General features: G+C 50.0%; 1 protein-coding gene across 1 annotated transcript; it reads left to right on the forward strand.

The window, feature by feature from the left end:
• Positions 1 to 1,649: 1,649 nt before the first annotated feature.
• LOC308049265 (uncharacterized protein) lies at positions 1,650 to 17,698 on the forward strand (the record flags this gene model as incomplete). The annotated part of the gene is made up of 14 exons (XM_080358808.1): positions 1,650 to 1,836; positions 5,435 to 5,509; positions 5,859 to 5,908; positions 6,822 to 6,875; positions 9,246 to 9,396; positions 10,288 to 10,370; positions 11,815 to 11,976; positions 12,314 to 12,592; positions 13,222 to 13,379; positions 14,655 to 14,857; positions 15,304 to 15,374; positions 15,654 to 15,818; positions 16,763 to 16,834; positions 17,591 to 17,698. 14 exons carry the CDS (start codon positions 1,650 to 1,652, stop codon positions 17,696 to 17,698), a joined length of 1,818 nt encoding a protein of 605 aa, XP_080214934.1.
• Positions 17,699 to 18,032: the final 334 nt, after the last annotated feature.

An 18,032-nucleotide genomic window follows, 5' to 3' on the forward strand; every position in this document is an offset into this window, starting at 1 on the left:
GTTTTCCCATCTGCAAATTAGGGAGACAGGAATGCCATTCAACTATTTCCCGGCAGTACTGTAAAGCTCATTTGATTAACGTTTATAAAACCGTACGTGATTCTTGGAGGGGAAATGCTGCTGAAGAATTAAATGTTGTGATTTTTGGTTATTCCCCAGATGCCTGAAATATGGAACTTGGCAGAATTCCGGAGGAACTATCTTTGTGAGCCCAGATAAGAGATGAGCCAACCTGGCTGTCAGGCTGTTGGTACAGGCAAGATTGATTATAAACTTCGAGGTCTTAAGGAGTAGATCTAAGCTCAGAACGTGGGCAAGGCTCCAGAAAGCTTTGTATGCCCCATGAAGTGAAGAATCATAGAATTGTTTGGGTCGGAAGGGACCTTTAAAGGTCACCCCATGCCACCTCTGCCATGAGCAGGGACATCTTCACCAGCTCATGTTGCTCAGAGCCCCGTCCAGCCTGGCCTGGGATGCCGGACTGGTCCCTCCTGTTGCTGTTTTCTGCTGAGAACACGGTTGCACATCACATACCTGGATGAAACAAGTCGGGCTCTTCCAGAAGAGAACAGCCCACACCAAGGGCAGCTGCTTAGCACAGGCTAAGCCGCCTGCACCACCCTGCAAAGGCTGAAGAACTCATCTCACACCCTTCTCTTGGTGCTGTCCTCATGTCTTTATCAGCTCACATTTTCCCAGGAAGAGATTACAGCCCTTAAAAACTTCAAGCTTTTAAATAAATCATTTGAAGATGTCCTTGTTCATTAACATCGGTGTCCCTCACCTGTCTCCTGTTAGCGAGAGCTGCCAGCAGCAGGGGCTGGAGGTTTAGAAAAGGGAGGGGAAAACAAACACGTGGGGGAGGTTTTTGGGGTGAGATGGTGACTGGTCTTGGCGCTTGCCAAGGTCAGGATGGAGCGGGGTGAGGACGATGCGGGGTTACCGGCTGCTCCAGGACCGAGCACACAGGGGTCCCCTCGGGGGAGTCCCCGCTCTCCGGGCCGGGGGGGCTCTGGAGCTTCCCGGTCCTGCCCGCCGCCCCTCCCGGCCCCTCCCGCCGCGGGGGCCGGACTCGCCGCCGCCGCAGCCCGGATGCCGCCGCTTTCCTGGCCCGTTTCCCGGCCCCGGTGCCGCCGCTTCCTCTCGGGGAGCCGCGGGGAGGGGGCACAAGGGGCTTCTCGTCCCGCCGGGTTGTTATTATTTGTATTTTTCCGGTCGGCGCTCCAGAGGGGGAGGTGGGAAGAGCCAAAGGCGGCGGTACCCCCCGCCAGCCCCCCCTGCACTGCAGCACATGGGAAGCAAAAGTTTTCTTCCTCCTCCTGCTCTCTCCTCTCCGCCGGCTCCCCTGGTCCCCCGGCCCGGTTCCCCAGCTGCACGATGGCTCTGCCGGCACCTCGGCTGCTGCCCCCGGCCCGGGGCGCCGCGCTGCGCTTCTCCGCGATGGCCAACGAGGAGTAAGACGCTGCCGGAGCCTCTTCCGCTTCTCTGAGGGCCTGGAGAAAAAAGGAGCGAAGGCGAGACTTGCGATCGCATCTTGCAGAGGGATCTGCGGATTTGTGGAGGAAAAGGGGCTGTTGCGGAGGAAAAATAGTCGGATGCTTTAGCAGCGCCTGGGAGGCAGCGCTACATCGTTTCGCTTCGGCCCCATCATGGGTACCGGGATGTGTTCGAGGCGGCAGAAGGGGCTCCTGCAGACCGGGTTTTGCCTGGTGACTGTGGCGTGTCTGGGCTCGGGAGTTTTCATGTACAACCACTTGCAGCAGAAGGTGCGGAACGCCGAGGCCCTGGCTCAGAAATACAAACAGCAGCAGGAAGCGCTGTCAGCCCAGCTCCAAGGTGAGTGACCCGCTCTGGGGCTGCGGTCGCCTCGGCTGAACTTCCCTCTCTCCCAGCATCACCTGCTGGGGTGCATTTGTGGAGCGACGTTCGGCTTTTGGCTTTAAAGAGCTCTAAGAAGATGTTGTTGCTTCTTTCCTCCCCCCCTTTGCTGTCTAGAATTAGAATAGCTTTGAATCTGAATCGCTGCTCGCAGCAGAGGGGAACAGCGTGTGCTGGATTGGCGAGTTCAGCTGCGTCACATCTATTCCATTTCTTCTCCCTGTAGTTCCTTTTGGCCGTAAAGACTAGTCCTGTGTCATTCTAAATGCAAAGCAGTAAAAATGCAAACGAGACTTGGCAAGGCTGGTTGGGCAGGCTCTGAGATGTGACTCTGTCCGGAGAGTGCATGGGGAGGCAAGGGTTCCTTTAGCAAAGTTTGTCATCGTGTTGTCTACCACTCATTGCCTTTGCAAGAAAACAAACCTGTCTTCCGCTCAAGAGGCTGATCTGTGGCTGGAAAAGTCTTTCCAGCTTGTTTGGGGCTGGTAGGTGCTGCACCACAGAGTTCTGTAAAAAGGGAGGAGGAAGATTTGGCTTTTCTGAGCCCATTGACCAGTGTGTGGTTCCTCTGGCAAGAGCTGCTGGAACACTGGAGTCAAGCGTCATCAGAATATTCCCCCTTTCCTCCTCATTTGTCTTCCTTACATCAATGTCACGCTGTGGGGGTCCCTGCAGGGAGATTTGGTGGGAACCTGCCCTGGTAGCAGTTGTGTGTGTGATGCTGGAGGATGGGTTGGTTCTGGAGTGCCCATAGAACTAATTTGATATGGGCAAAATATTGGTTGCCTGTGGCTCTAGTGACTCAGGGTCAAGAGGTTTGTTTAATGCTTTTTCTTTGAACAAGTGGGTTTAGATTATAGCGTTTAAATTAAGAGCTCTTCCTCAAGCTAAAATCAAATATGGGCTTCATCATGACTTTTGATGTGTCCAGTGACATTGTTTCTATGGGCTGTATTGCTGGGGAGTTCTGCAGATCCGTGACTCCAACGTATGTGCTTTTTAGGTTTAAATCTCATTTTGTGGTTCTGTGAGCACTGTTGTGATGCAAATGTAACATTGTGCACATGCTTTTTGTGCTCAGGGCTGTGTATTTCTACCTGTACACTGGGAAGGCAGAAGTGTGGTGTGTGTGTTTTGTCCCTCAAGGAAGCATGCTTTAAAAAACCCAGTCCATCTTGTGAATTGATCTGGTGTGCATACAGGTTCATCTTACGTTTTGTTTCCATTTTCTACTGTATCACGAGGCAGTCGAACAGCTCCAGCTCCTGATGTGTTGCACAGTCCCAGCCGCAGCGATTTCCACCTGCATCCGTGTTCCTCAGATGCGCAGATCAGCAGGGCAAGAAGTTGGCCCACGTTCCGTTCTGGTGTGTCAGCATCTCCTGCTTCTCTTGGAGAGACAGGGGCAGGTTCTTCAGAGAAGATGATGGTTCCTCAGGGAATCCCAGATTTGGGAACAGCAGGTTCAAGCAAACAACTGAGACAGGCTCATCGTATTTTTTCCCACCCAAATCTGTTTGAATGGCAGCGCTGTAGCCCGTTGCTGGGGTTTCTAACCCTCTGTCAGTCCTCCCATTCCTAAATTCAGTTGTTGCCGTGGATACGTGTTTTATTTTGAGAAGGCACTTGCTTGTCCAACAATTTTAGCAGAGGCGAAGCTGCTCTATGGATTTGGCTGGTGAGAAGCCTCGCGAGTGGCTGATAGGAGCAATGTTGATGGGAGTCTCGCTGTGCCATGGTGTCCTGCATGTATCTGAAGCGTTGTGCCCTGCGGTGCTTTGGTGCTGAACACAGCAGAATGGGAGTCTATGCTCCATCCCTGCCCCTGTGCTCACTTGTTGCATGACTTTAATTGCCATATCTTCTGTTTTCTGCCCTTCCAGCTCCCCAAAAGCAGGCTGTGTTATTCTGAGATGGAACTCAGTGCTGTTTAACCAGGGCTTCAGGTGTCTCAGCTATCAAGTATTTCCTACCCTTCTTATACTTGAGTACAATATATGGTTAATGCTTCTGGTAGCCTCTGTAAATAAAGCTTGGAAGCAAAGGGCTGGGCCAAGAGTTGAGTGAAAGGGAAGAGGAAAACAAGCGGAGGAGGGAGCTTGAGCGGAGCCCGAGAGCAAATGAGCCGCCTCTGCTGTGTGAGCGCAGGAGCCAGCGCACACTCCCGGCTCTGCAACCCGGGGTGAAACGAAACCACATCGGCAAAAGAAGCAGAAAACCTGGGACTGAAGGCAGGACTGGGTCGCTCTCCCTTTATGGAGCTCTGAAACTCTCCCTGGCAGATGTTTGACGTAGTACTCTGGGGTATAGGAGTCAACACCTTCACACAATCGCCCTGCTGTCTGTGGTCTTTTGGCAATGAGTCTGTGGAAGGCCTGAGCTGCTCCTCTCTCCCCAAGGCAAGGCACTGCGAGGGGTCTCATTGTTTCAGCAGCTCAAGTTCTGCATTTCTAGCTCATTTGGCAGCAGGTGATGGTGCTTTAGTGTGGAGTTCTGGCTGAATTCCAGCCTGGGTTTAGACACTGACCACCCTCCATTCTCTCTGGTAATTGCAAATTGTTAAAGACTTCCTGGCTTCCTGTCCTCTGAAGCTCCACGGTGCTATTTTGGTCTGATAAGCTGTTGCTGGGTTCCACCACAAAGATGAATAGAGAGACCACTTCATGCAGCGCTTCGATTGCTGCTTTGTGTAAAGCTGAGCTCACCTTTCCTGCTGAGCTGGAGGAACGACAGGAGAGATCACAGCTTTTTGTTTTCCTCATCACTGGAGTTCACATCAGCTTAACTTATTAAAAAAGTGCCAGGACAGACAGATTTGTGTCCTGAATTCTGACTAAACAACCAATGATACGGAGCTGTTCTTGAAGCCTTTTCTGCGTGATGCTTGCATTAGGACTTGTGGTTATGTGTGTGGAATGGAAAAGCCTGGGAATTCCTGGGCATCCCTAATAGTCCCAGCACCTGTGACTGTTCTCTGCTGGTGTGAGGTTCCCATCGCATCACAGACTTGTCCTCTGGTGCTCTGCTAGGGAAAACTGCAAGAAAATGAGATGCTTGTTGCAGAAATGTGGTTGCCCGGAGTTCACAAACCTTTTGGGAAGTGGCTGATGTTCTGAAGATGACAATTTCATTGAACAAGGTTTTCAGCATGTAGTGAAGCAGCATCCCCAGCCTCTTGTGTGTGTAGCTGGGCTGGTGAAGCCCTCGGGGTGACATCTGAGTAGTCTGTTGGGAAAAGTGTTTTTAAAACGAAAGCTGTTGTGAAGCAGACGCTTGGATGGCCGCAGGGATGGGCTGGCTGCCTACCAGTGCGCTCAGCAAGGGGGAAATCCTTCAGGTTGAAAACAAATACTTCTGCTGTAATGGTTTGGAGAATATGGCAGTTAGTGGCCCAGCCCAGGGTAAGCATCTCCACCACGGGCATGTCTGCCTGTTGACTGGGGAAGGTAACAAAGAGAAGGAAGGAGATGGTGTGGCTGGTGACAATAGGAATTCCTGACCTAGGACAGGAAATTTCAGGGTTTACCTCATGTTCTCCCTCTTTCTGCTTCCCTAGTGGTGTATGAGCACAGATCCCGGCTGGAACGATCCTTGCAGAAGGAGAGAGGGGAACACAAGAAGACGAAGGAAGGTGAGTCTGTGGCACGGGGTGACCGGCCAACCTTCAGCCGTCTGGGGGGACATGGGGATGATGTACCCAAAGCGTTTTCTGGAAGTCACCAATGCACTTGCCTGTAGGGTGGGAAAGGAAGGACGTTTGGGCCAATCTATGTGGCTGGAGAGCTCTGAAGGAAATATTCCCATCTTTCTGAGGGCATGGAGTGGAGTCTCCTGCAGCATCTGCATTCCAGCTTGTTGTGTCGCAGCCTTTTGCTCAGCGAGGGGCCGATTTCCTCCTTCCCTCCCCCTCACCAAAATATAAACCAGATCCTTGTTTAAATTCCAGCTCGTTAAATTGTCTTCTCTTTTCCCATTTCTAGATTTTTTAGTGTACAAGTTAGAAGCTCAGGAAGCTCTCAACAAGGAGAAGGTAGGTGTGGTTTATTCCTCAGCGTGTGTGCGTAATATTGGTAAAGATTTTTCTAGTTCTACCGCAGTCATGGGGCCAGTGCTGCCGTCTGGAAGGCGTGAAAGGCTGAGTGTGTATGGTATGAGATGAACTTTGGCTGACTCCACCTTGCAAGGGTGTTGGTGCCTGAGGATTTACTTGATCCTAGGGAAAATGTTGTGCTGGAGCTATTCTGCTGTTTCTCCCATGTGTGAGAGCAGAGTAGACGACTTGGTTGTCAGCTCTTGGTGTGGCAGGGAGTCCTGTCCAGCAGCCTGCAAAGGGAATTGCTGTTTCATGCTACAGAAGATTTCTGGGGAAATTGAATGCAAGGCACACCACAGGGAATACGGAGAAGCGAGGCCGTGGTGGTGGGGAAAGCATATCCATTGTTTTCTGTCTCCAGGGACTGTCAAATACTTTCTGCTGGCCTGTGGGCTTCTCATTTGGCAGGGCGGAGGACTCTCCAGTGGGGGTTAGGACGGAACGCACCCCTGGGTGACAGCCTGCCCCATTCACTTGAAGTTATAAGGCTGGTTTTATTCCTATCTCAGAGCATCTGCTGGTGAGATGCTGGAGAAGAGGAGTTGCTTTTAGCCTGCTCACCTGATGGTGTGTGTCATCTTGTCACAGAAAAACTCATCTCCGTCTGTTCAACCGTCCAGGGATGGTGACTCCAGCACCACCCTGGGCAGCCTGTTCCAATGCCCCACAGCCCTTTGGGGAAGAAATTGTTCCCAATACCCAATTTAAACCTCCCCTGGTGTGTATGTGTGTGTGAAGGGATGGTGGGAACATGCTGGTGGTGCAGCGGCCGGGCAGGTGCAGGTGTGTGTCACTCCCTGCTTTAGCTTTTCTGGGATCTAACGGCACTGTTGCATCTTTTCCTTTCCAGCAAGATTCAATGAACAGATATGGGGCCCTCAGCTCTCAGCACAAGATACTGAAGGTAAGGGAGGAGTCTGGTCTCACGTATTCCCATCTGCTGCCCTTTAAAGAATGTTTCCTGGAAGAGAAGTCCGTGTTTTCTCTTACCCGGGATGCCCAGGAGAGGCCAAGGGTTTCCTGCCAGCCCACAGGCTGTTGATCCATGGTCCTTCCTGACTATTCAGGTTCATGGGAGTTTCCTATTTATTCGGTTGGGCTTTGTATCAGATTACAGCCTTCACCTATCCCTCCTTTCAATGGCACTCTTTGTGTGGTTTATCGCACAGGAGTTCTGTTGTTCTGTGTTCTTTTGCGGGTGTGAAAACAGGTCTATTCATTATTAGCCCAAAGGGCAAACTAGACAATATATCCCAGTCCATGTAAGCATTTTATAGCTTATCAGATGCTCTACCTAAAGCATATATTGACGCTCAAGTTCGCTTTTGTTAGAGCGATGCAACTGTGGCTGGCGATGGTGGTTTTGAAGTGTTTTGAGACAGAGCATTGGCAGTGAAATGGTAACTTAACTCTGGGTTGTAGAGAAAGGGCCGGGTTCCAGCAGCCCTGCGCACCGCGGGGCTGTTTCCTGAGCAGGGCTGCACCTCCAGCCGCCTGGCTTTTGGATTCAGACGTCGGGAGAAGGGAAATACAGTTCTGTCTCTTGGGTATTATCCAGCGCTGCAGATTCTGGGAACGCTTGGCAATAGTAACGTTCCCTTTCGTAGCAACTGCAGCCTGAGCAGAAAGCTCTGGTTTGCTTGTCTCAAGGGGATGGCGAGAGCATTTCGTCCTGGCTCCCTTTCTCTTGCTTCCCTTTACTGGAGGGGGGAAATAATCTATTTTTTTAACTACATTTATAGCTGCTGAAAGACAGACCAGCCCTTGGGACTGCAGTTTGTTACATTTCAGTCCCCCCACCCTGGAAAAGCAGAATTCAGCCCAACTTCTAGTTAGTTATGAGACTGAGTGACACTCGTGTACTGGAGCACAGGCACAAGCCGCTTCCCAGCGGCACCGGCTGCCTTGGGAGGAAGGTTTTTGCCATCAATATCGTTAGCGAGGAAGCAGATGTAAAGCTGAACAGAAGCAACATGCTCTGTTAAACTGCAGGTCCCAAACATGACCAAAGGCTTCCATGGAGCCATTTCAGCATATCTGGTTGCAGTGTTTCTGACCATTCTGATCTGTCCTCAAGTCACTTGTGTCTGATCAACATCTGCAGTTGACACACCAGACTGGCTGAGCCTTGACCTGAGCTGATGAGGACTTAAACTTCCTTGAATTGCTTAAGAGTTCCTTGTTAGAACCAGTTCTCACTTGCTAACGTTGGTGGCTTCTGAGGTGTTAAATATCAAAATGATTTTAGGGATGCGGTTGCTCTGCGGAGCTTCCTGCTGGTGGCTTGGTGACAACTGTAAGTACCTAATGTCCCTGAAAACCAAAGCAGGAGTCTTCTATTCTCTTTATTTTCCCTCCTGATCTTGTGATGTGATTAACCTGACATCCTTGTCTCTCCTCTTTGTTCTGGCTCTGGGACCCCTCCATACCGACAGCTTTTTCCTCTGTGTTGTAGGTGTTTTTGGAGCACAGTTATTTCTTTCCCTTTAGTGGAGGATAACTGCTTCAGGGGAGAATGTCCTGGCTGCAGATGCTGTGTTTTACTGGGGGTAAATGCAATCATTGAGAGCATTTAGAAGTTTGTTTTTAAAAAAGAAGATAATTTTATGGACAGGAAGGCTGATTGAAATTGCTGCCGGAGTCCTGAGGAGCTATTGTGTGGAAGGGCCAGGGTTCACCTGTGAGCCAGTCAATCTGCATACTTAATTGGTGTTGACAAACTGAGGGTGGAAGGACTCTCTGGGTTACCATGGGAACAAAAAAGGAGGTGAATTCTGGTTCAATGGGTCTGAGCAAAAGGATGTCTCAGCATGTTTTGTTCTTGGGCTCCGCGAGAGGGGAGGGGAGAAGAGAACAGCTCTTCAACCCACTTCTATCTGATGAATTCTTGGCCTCCTTTAAATAGTCTGTGGTCTCTTGAGAGTCTTGTTCTTTTGGCATTTGATGCCTGTGAGCCCTGTGTTAGTGTGGGGAATGTGGGCTCTCTGGATGTATGAGAGGACGTGGTGGCCTTGCAAGAGTTGTCCCTCCTGTCCCAGCGGCTTGGGGTGGAGAACAAACCGAGCAGAGAGAACCTGGGAGTTGAGGTGTCATTGTGTCCTTAGTGACTGGCAACACCTCCTGAACCACTGAACACAAAGAATATTTAATTGAACGAACATTTCTGCCTCCCCAAGCAATTTATTAAACAGAAGCACTTGAGTAGCACTTGGCAGCAGCTAAATTACTCTTCTCCTCCTTGTACTGACTCTTTGTTGCTGCTTTTTGTATTCAGAACCAGCATGAAGATGTCAAGAAGCAGCTGCTCGACCTGCAGCTGCAGCACAACAGCTTGAAACTGGAACATCGTAAGACGCTGGAGACCCACAGCCAGAAATACGCCCAGCTGCAGCAGGAGAGGGACAGCGAAGTCACAAACCTGCAGGGTGAGTGTGATGGAGAGCAGGGCCAGAGCTGTTAGTAGCAGTTTGGTGCTCACTGTCATCTCGCCTGGATCAGCCACCTGAAAGCATCCCCCTTCTTCACTGCTCCAGTGCCCACAGGACCCGACCTCAATGGCAAAGTGTCCTTTCCCAGGAATGAGTGTTATAAGAAAAGATAAACCACTGTAATCAGAAATACCTGTGATCTTCAGCTGAAATCTTGCATGCAGTTCAGCCTCCAGCAAAGTGATTCTCCTGTTATGGGAAAATTCCCATCCTTGTCCTGGCAGGTGCAACTATATTTGCAGGGAAATCCCAGTGTGTGCTGTTCTAGTGATATTTTGAGAGAGCTTCAGGATCCAAAACAAGGCTGACATTTTTTGACAGAGTCTTTTTTTTCTTCTTGGATGATACACAATTACGTTCCAGGCGGTGAAACGTAAGTGCATTGTGTGTCTTGTCACTGAAGCACTTAGGAGTGAGCAAAGAGCTTGAAAGGAGCCCAGCCTGGGGGCTGCGAGGCACGAACTTGCTGCTTAACAGCATGGGAATAAATGTGCCCGAGGACCGAGCTGTCCTGTGCTTGGTCTCTCTATGTGGGTTGTGGGACTTGTTTTGTTTGGTTGTTTGTACCATCCTTTCAAGAGGAGGTGGTAGGAGGGAACCTCTATATTAGATCTGCAGTGAGTTCAGGAGACCTGACAGTTCTCTCTTGTATAATAGTTATTTCTCAGCCTTCTGGTTACTGCAGGTAGGGACAGTGACCACTGCTCTCCCTGCTATTCAGCTGCAATGGGTGAGGGGAATGAAGATGAGTGTCTTATTCTGGTCAGGAAGAGAGATTCTACACTTGCAAAAATAGCTCTGTTAAGCAAATTTCTTCTTCTCTCGCAGATACAGTCTATAAACTCAGAGAAGAGAGCAAGCTCCTGCGCAAGGCCCACCAAGAAGTTCACTCGCAGCTCCTTAATGCCCAGGTAGTCACCAAGGGGGGTTGGTGGCCACAGGGGGCTGCTGTTCCTGCCTCTTATAGATGTGGCAGTGACTTCAGAAAACACACACAGGTGAAGGGAGTTGTTTGTCTGGCACGTGTTAGAGCAGACACCCACCAGGACTGCCAGCTGCTCTATCAGCGCTGTGTTCTTCAATCTGCACCGAGTGTCCCATCGATGCTCTTGTGTCCCGTCGATGCTCTTGCGTCCTTCTGGTGGCTGAAAGTTTAGAGGAGTGATTTGCGTTCTAGACAACATGTTTGTTTTCCAAGGGGATTCTGACATGTCTCACAAGCCCAGCCTGCAGCAGCCATCACATCGCTTGCTCTGCCAGGTAGAATGAGGCGCGGAGGCATCGATGGATGTGTGCACAGCTCGCTGTGACGGGCTGCATGCAGCACAGGGCAGGCTGGGCTTTAAGGCTGGTCTAAAGCTGCTTCTCCTCTGGGCTGACCCCCTTAACAGGCTTTTGATGGGGACATGATTTGCTAGGGCTACATCCTGTGAACTGTTCTTGGCTTCCTTTTCCTTTCCTCATTCCTTTTCTGTTAGCTCTGCTCAGTGGTTTTGTTGCTTTGTATTCTTTTTCTATGTTAAGGTCAAGTTTCAGGGGAAAGAACTGAAATCAACAGACCCTGCTCAGGAATGAATTTCCTGCTAAACTTCCCTTCCTGCTTGGGAGTTTTCCTATTCTGCCTTGTCCTTAATTTGGTCCATTTCCAGGTACCCTGGCAGGCATATGAAAAACTTTCCCTCCTCACTTTCCTATAAATAACTGGACTAGGAGTGGGAAGTTTTTCCTGAGTAACTTTTTCAAGCCCTACTTGTCAGAGTTGGAGATGGAAGAAATAAGCTGCAGTAGAGAAGAAACTGTCGCATTTACTTAACAGTTCAGGAGAATCAATTTTAATTTGTGTTGCAAATAGAGTGGAATTGTCAAGTAGGATTATGCCAGTTATTGTCAGCCCTGCTGAGATGAGCACATCCAGGGAGAAATCCCTCGGCAGGAAGACAAGCTGACCTAAGGTCCATGTGTGTGAGACACAGGAGGAGATGGGGGCACAACTAACAAGACCCAGGATACAATTCTTGCGCAAAGGCAGGAGTTCCATCAAGAGCTCATGTGCTAAATAGCATTGGCAAAGAACTGGTGTCATGGATCAGCGATTCCAGGGTAAAAGTATGCAATAAAGTCAGACAGAAGACTGGCAAAGGGGGATTACGGAATACTTGTGAAATCAGGAGGGAAAGCTGAAGACTAGCTTGGGCTTGTGGATTATCTCTGGCCTTTCATATGTATATAAAATATGCTTTTGTGACATATTATTTGTGCTGTACAACTGGCCATAAAAGCACGGCTGTTGTCAGCAAGGAGTTGTTCAACCCTGTTATTGTGTGAGGTTTCTCTGAACCCGTCTCGTCCCCTCAGACCCAGATGGAAGAGTTCAGGCAGCTCAAGGAGGCTCTCCAGAAGATGCCAAGTTTCAAAGGAGGAGGAGGAGGAGCTGGGAAGGGGCAGCAGCCATTCCAAGGGCCGAAGGAGCAGCCTGTGGTCCCAGCCAACAACCAGCTGCAGCTCGTGAGGCAGAAGGTGCGGTGTTCCTGGGGAGGAGGCTTAGAATCACACAACAGTTTGGGTTGAAGGGACCTTCAAAGCCCATCTGGTGCCACTCCTGCCATGAGCAGGGACATCTGCACCAGCTCAGGTTGCTCAGACCCCGTCCAGCCTGGCCTGGGATGTCTCCAGGGATGGTTCATCCACCACCTCTCTGGCCAACCTGGGCCAGGCTCTCACCACCCTCAGTGTCAAAAAAATCCCTGCAGGTTTGCAGAAATCCTGCAGGGCTTCTGTGGGTTTTCAGCACGTGGCTTTGAACTGGAGGGAACTGAGCTTGTTTCTTTAGAGCTTGCTGGTTTTGTCCTTGCAGGCTTTTCCAGTCAATCAGGAGAATCGCTCTCTCGGGAACCCGCTGGCATCACAAGTGTCTGGGGTGCAGAAGCCGGCGGACGGCCCCGTGCCGCCGGGACAGAACCCGTACGGTGTGGATGGCCCGAGGCCACAGGCCAGCGTGCTCCTCACCCACCCGGCGCCGCTGCAGGACGCCAATTCGCTGCCGGACGCCGTGGCAGCCTGGCCAGCGAGACACGGGGACGGCCGCGTCATCCGATTCACCCGCACCATGAACAGTCTACCAAATGGGAGCCCAGTGAGTTCTGCACGCTTGCTGCTTGTTTTGTGTCACTTTTGTTTTCGGAGCTTGAAACTCTGATACCTGCAAGGACACGGATATGTGCGTGACACTTCCCTGATGTGGAAGCTCTCCTTGGCTGCTGGTTTCAGACTCCTGTGTGCTCTGAAGAGGGTGGTTTAGTGGCTGTGCTCTGATGAACACGTTTAGGGTTCTTGTTCTGCTCCCTTGCTTCCTGGGGTGATTGAGAGTGAGCTTATGGAAAACAAATATCAAAAAAAAAAGGGCAATAATTGCAGTGTGGTTAGACTGTAATTATAGTAACTATTGTAATGGCAACGTATGGTGGTTGGTTTTGGATTGTTTTTAGAGGTGGTTTTGTTGTTACTCTTTTCTCGGAGACTCACCTACCCAGGCCTGCTGGGGTCACACAGCATCCAAATGATTTCCTCTTGGCTGTGTGGAAGGAGAAGAACCTCGTGTATTGCAGGCCGGCTGGACAGGGCTATAGATTTGTCCTGGAGCACCTCTGAAGCTGTTGTTCCTCAGTAAAGGACTTTTCTGGCCCATGAGCCTGCCCACCCGCTAGGGAGGTCTGCAGGGATCTGATGAGATGAGGAGCTTCTATATGTGTGTCTTCTCTACAGGATCTAAAGATGGTGATGCGCATCCAGGTGAAAAGCAACGAGGAGAGCCAGGCTCCTGGGTTGTCACCATCTGATCCAAAACAACCCTCTGCGGCAGAAAATCCCCCGGCGCCAGAGAACCACCTCTCTACGGGGAGCAAACAGACGCAAATGCAAAGGTTAGTGACACAAAACTCGATCTGTACTGCTAGTAAAATGCCCCATGGCTTGGGACTGTTGCTCAGATCAGACATCAGCACAAAGGGTTCTCCAGAGCTTGGGGTGCACAGGAGAGGGGTCGCTTGGGAAGGGCGGAGCTTCAGAGGATGGTGTGAACCTGCCCATTCCATGCAGGTAACGATGGATAATTCCTGCAGGATGTTACTGGAGTTGCTGTAGTACCTGGAACTGTAGTCAGGGACGAGCATCCTGGTGTACTGGATGCACAGGAGAAACTGTTTAGTGGCTCAGCAGCACCCACAGTTTGTTTTGCACAAGGAAGATGATGTCTTTCTGAGGCTGCAATTCATCAGCGTCTGGCCAGAATCCAAAAACTGACTCTGAAAATAGCTCTTCCTCATTTAATTTATTTATCCTCTGTGTGCGTCCAGGTCATATCTGCTCAGTTTGCTGGAGCAAACAGGATTTAACTTCTGTTTTATCTGCGGAGGAGACTTCTGGATTTCATTCTAAATTCAGCCTGATCCTACCCATTCTTCTCGGCCATTTTTATTTGTTCACTTCACCAGTAATCTTTCCAGGTCAAAGATTGTGCTTTAAAGGGCAGTGTCCTCCTCCCCATAGCGTTTGACAGATAGATGTGGACACACAGACTATTCCGTGTTTCTACAGGGAGGGACTTGTGTGTGTGTGTAATGCAGGTGAGGGTTGTGATGGCAGAACAGCCTTTCCTCAGCTGTGCAGAGCCTAGAGGATATATAGCAAATGCAAATATTGGATTTGTTTGGCAGCTGATTTCTGCAAGGGCAGAGATCGCGGTATGTTTGGTGTGCTTTTCTTTGCCTGGATCTATCATGAAGAAATCACTGAGCAGCCTTTGGCTGTTATTTACTCGGTGTGAGATTTGCGATAAGGAGGACATAAACCAGGCTTCTCCAGAAGGTGTCAGTGCCAAAACCAACACCAAACGGCAGCAGGGTACAAAGAGGCCGTGCATCCAGTGCCAACAGCTGTTGCTCTGGGTGGCTGAGACCAGCGAATTCCAGATGAGCCCTTGATATGGCCAGTTTGCATTTTGATGGCTTTATAGTGGGGAAATATGAGCCAAAGGTTGGATTATGATTTCTTTTACTGAAAGTTCTGTGCAGTGGTAGTTAAATTAGGACAAACTTCTGCATGCGTCAGAGTTTCTCCCCTGCCCTGCTTTCCATTATGAAATATCTCTTGATATGCTGAGGCAGGGGGTTCTGTTTTGTTTGTTAACCTTGTCACAGCTGGAAAGACATAGTGAACAAAGTGAACACCCAGATGGCTGAAGAACAAGTGCCCAGTTACCCAAAGAACCTTCATTTTGATCCCAAGCAAGAGATGCAGAACAGCAGCCCCCAGCCACCCCACCAGAAGAGACGGGAAGAGCATCAAACAGCCCATCAGGGGGGCAAGAAGGAAAGGGCAGATGATGAGGAGCTCGAAATGGGTACGGTTTCCCTAATCTTATGCTGTACACAACTAATTTATTGCTAATCAAGGTGGGGAGCAAGAAAAGCTTTCTGCTTGTGTTAAAGAAAAACCTTGCAGCTCTTGAAAAGTCATTGTGCTTTTGTTGCCCTTGGTTGTGTGTCATTCAGTAAGTGATGGACGTGCTCCAACACGTGTTTATGCCCCAGCCTGGGGACAAGGAAGCAGTTTGGGCAGCTGGAGGAGTGGAGTGCAGTGCAACTTTGCCCTGGACTCGTGCAAATCACATTGAAGGAGCATTGCTCTGAAAATATACGTACGTTGTCTGCTTCAAGCTGCAGGCAGAGTCGAGATGACTCTCTGCTTGGCATTGAGTTTATGCAGCTGCTCCCCAGCAGTGGGAATCTTAGCTGGTGATACTGACTTTGAAGAGAGTACACTGATAACTGTTCCTTTTCCTTCCAGATGCAGGAGTGATTGAGAGAGAGGAGAATTTCCATTCTCGGAAGAAAGAGACTGTGGTCCAGGAACCACTGGTAAGTAACGCTGTCATCTGGATGCAGCCCTGGCCCTGGATAAGAATCCAGTCCCATGTAAGTTGATGCTTTCCCAGAAGTTTCTGTAACACACAACTCCAAACTCCTTGGTTCTGGAGGGATTCAGAGAGATAACGAAGATAGGGTTTTGTTTTTAGAACCTCTGACATGCTTGGAGAGGTGTGGCTGAAGTGCCACAAGCCAGCACTTGCTGTGAAGACAGTAAGTCCCCCAAAAGGCTGCCCTGCCTGGTGTTCACAGGAGGTTTTTCTTGTCCAGATGCCAGATGATGCTGCAGATCCTGCTCAGGATCCCAATAACCAAGGGGAGGATGAGTTTGAGGAAGCTGAGCTGGAGAGACCTGACTTTGAAGAGAAGGCAGGAGATTTGGAGAAGTTCAAGGAGCCCAGCGTGCAAGAAGAGTCCAAGGAGAAGCCACTCAAGGTGACTGACCTGAGGACAAGCAGCTGGGGAGAGATCCCCAGCTAAGGATGGGGGGAGGCACAGAGCTTAAGGACTCAAAGGAACACGTTGTGTTTCTGGATGGATCTATAATCCCACTGAAAGGATGTGGCAGGCAGGAGAAACATCTGAGGATCGGTGGCTCAGTACCAGAACTAGTTCTGTCCCTGTGCTGGTTGAAGTCAAGCCTGACATGTGCAGCACCTACATGGCTGGAGAGACCTTGAACAGGAGATGGCTCCTGTGCTGTATCTTGTCAAGCACTTGAGACACCAAAACCAGAGATAATAATACAGATGTGATGCTGGGGGTCTGGTCAGTGCAGCCGTCGCTGTTTCTGGGCTGGATGTGCAGCAGGAATGACACGTGAGAGCTTTTGCCTCCTGCTTGCAGATGGAATCCATTTATTTTGCAAAGTGCGTCTTGCTGTCTGAAGCCAGCCTCTGCGTCAGGGAAATGTTAGCTTGTTTTGACAAGCAGCTCGAGTGGTGCTTGTTTTTAAAAAGGAGTGTTTTATCTGTCAGGCTCTAAAATAATGATTAATAGTGAGGTTTTAAAAAAAAATAAATCCACGCCAATAAAATCAAAGAAGAAAGAGATGCTGGCACCAGCAGAGCAACATCTCCTGAAGATTAGTGAAAATGTGGAAAGAATTAGTGACATAAATACCTGACTTTGAGATAGGACTGTGCTGTGCTCCCTAAAGCTTTACCCTAAATAATGTGTAGGTTCCCTGCATTCCTGGGACTTGATGCAGCAGCAGTGTGGAGTTTGGGTTGCCTTTGACTCTCTGCCACCCCTGATGCCTCATCTGTAGCCCAGTCTTGCAGACATTGGGCTCTAATGCATGAGAGCTGGATTCCTGGCAGGGAATGGGGTAGTCTGGGATGCTGTCAACTGTCTCTGGCTTTTTCTCTATCTTTCAGGACGCTGGCAGACCTGCCAAGCCCAGGGAAGACCCACTAGATGACTATCAAGATGATCAGGAGCAAGAAATTGTACGACACCAAGGTTCTTCCTCTTTCTCTCTCTGGTGTGGTGGTTGCCTGGCTGTGTTGGTAACAGGGAGATAAGTAGGACTCGGCTTTTAGGAAACCAGATGTGAGTGTCCTGGGTCCAGCCTGTGTGTGGGGACAACTACAGAGGGGTCATTGCGTTCCAGGCAGCAGGTCGAACAAAAGTGTGGGTGGTAGAAGAATGTGACGTCCCACTCCTGAGACAAGCGGTGGGAGGTGGTGGATTGGTTGGGTCAGAATTGCAACTCCAGGAAGCAACTTCTCCTCTATTTGGCTGAAAACTGGGATTATTGCTGCATCTCGGAGCCCCAGGGCCAGTGACAAGTTGGCATTCCTCTAGGAGAAAGATTGGAGGCCACCAAAGCTTGAGACCCTGAGTATTAGACCATCACCCTGCTGCCTTCTGGTTCACGTAGAGAGAAATGAAGGAGTCTTTTCCAGTCTTGTTCATCCTCTCGTTGCTCTTTGTGAGTGGCTGCTGCTGGCTTTTTCTGCAGTTTCAACCTGATTACTGATGAGCTGAGGGTCTGGGCTGCCCGCTGGGAATGGAGCGGGTAGGGAAACAAGGGGTGGTGTCAGGAGTTATCCTTGCCCTGTGTGTAGAATATATATATCTATATGTAGGACATAACTATACTCAGAAGCAGCATGGTTTGCTGCTAGTTTAGGATCTCCTTTGCTAGGCCTTGCTGATTTTCTTTATTTTTCCCCCTTGCTGGCTGTTCCCTCTGCACCCAGGAGGATCATGGAGGTGAGGTGGATGACAACGATGACATGGAAGTTGTCCAAGACCAGAAGGACCGCGCAGGCGTGCAGGGCAATGGCAAGAAGGAGGACTACTACTGAAAGGTGCTGGAGGAGAACGGAATATGCGAGGAATGAGGGGATGGGAACTCCTCCTGGGAACTGGCTCCTGATTAAACACTGTGCAGGGCAAAGGCAGGAGGAGACAACCGTCCTCACAGGCGCTGAGCACGGTGTTTGTGGACGTGCGTTGCATCTACGTGTGTGGGGCCATTGCTGCCTCTGCGGTGAACAGCGTGGAAGTGCTCGCAGACTATAGGAATGATTTTTATCCTGCTGCTTCTCTTAGAAGCATTTTTTGATTTATTGTGTTCTTTACCCTCTTGTTTTCCCTATCCCCTCCCAAGCTGGAGAGTTTTGGTTGTATTTTTACCCC

The sequence above is a fragment of the Nesoenas mayeri genome (genome assembly GCF_963082525.1).
Source record: "Nesoenas mayeri genome assembly, chromosome: 24".
In the NCBI taxonomy this organism is placed as follows: domain Eukaryota; kingdom Metazoa; phylum Chordata; class Aves; order Columbiformes; family Columbidae; genus Nesoenas; species Nesoenas mayeri.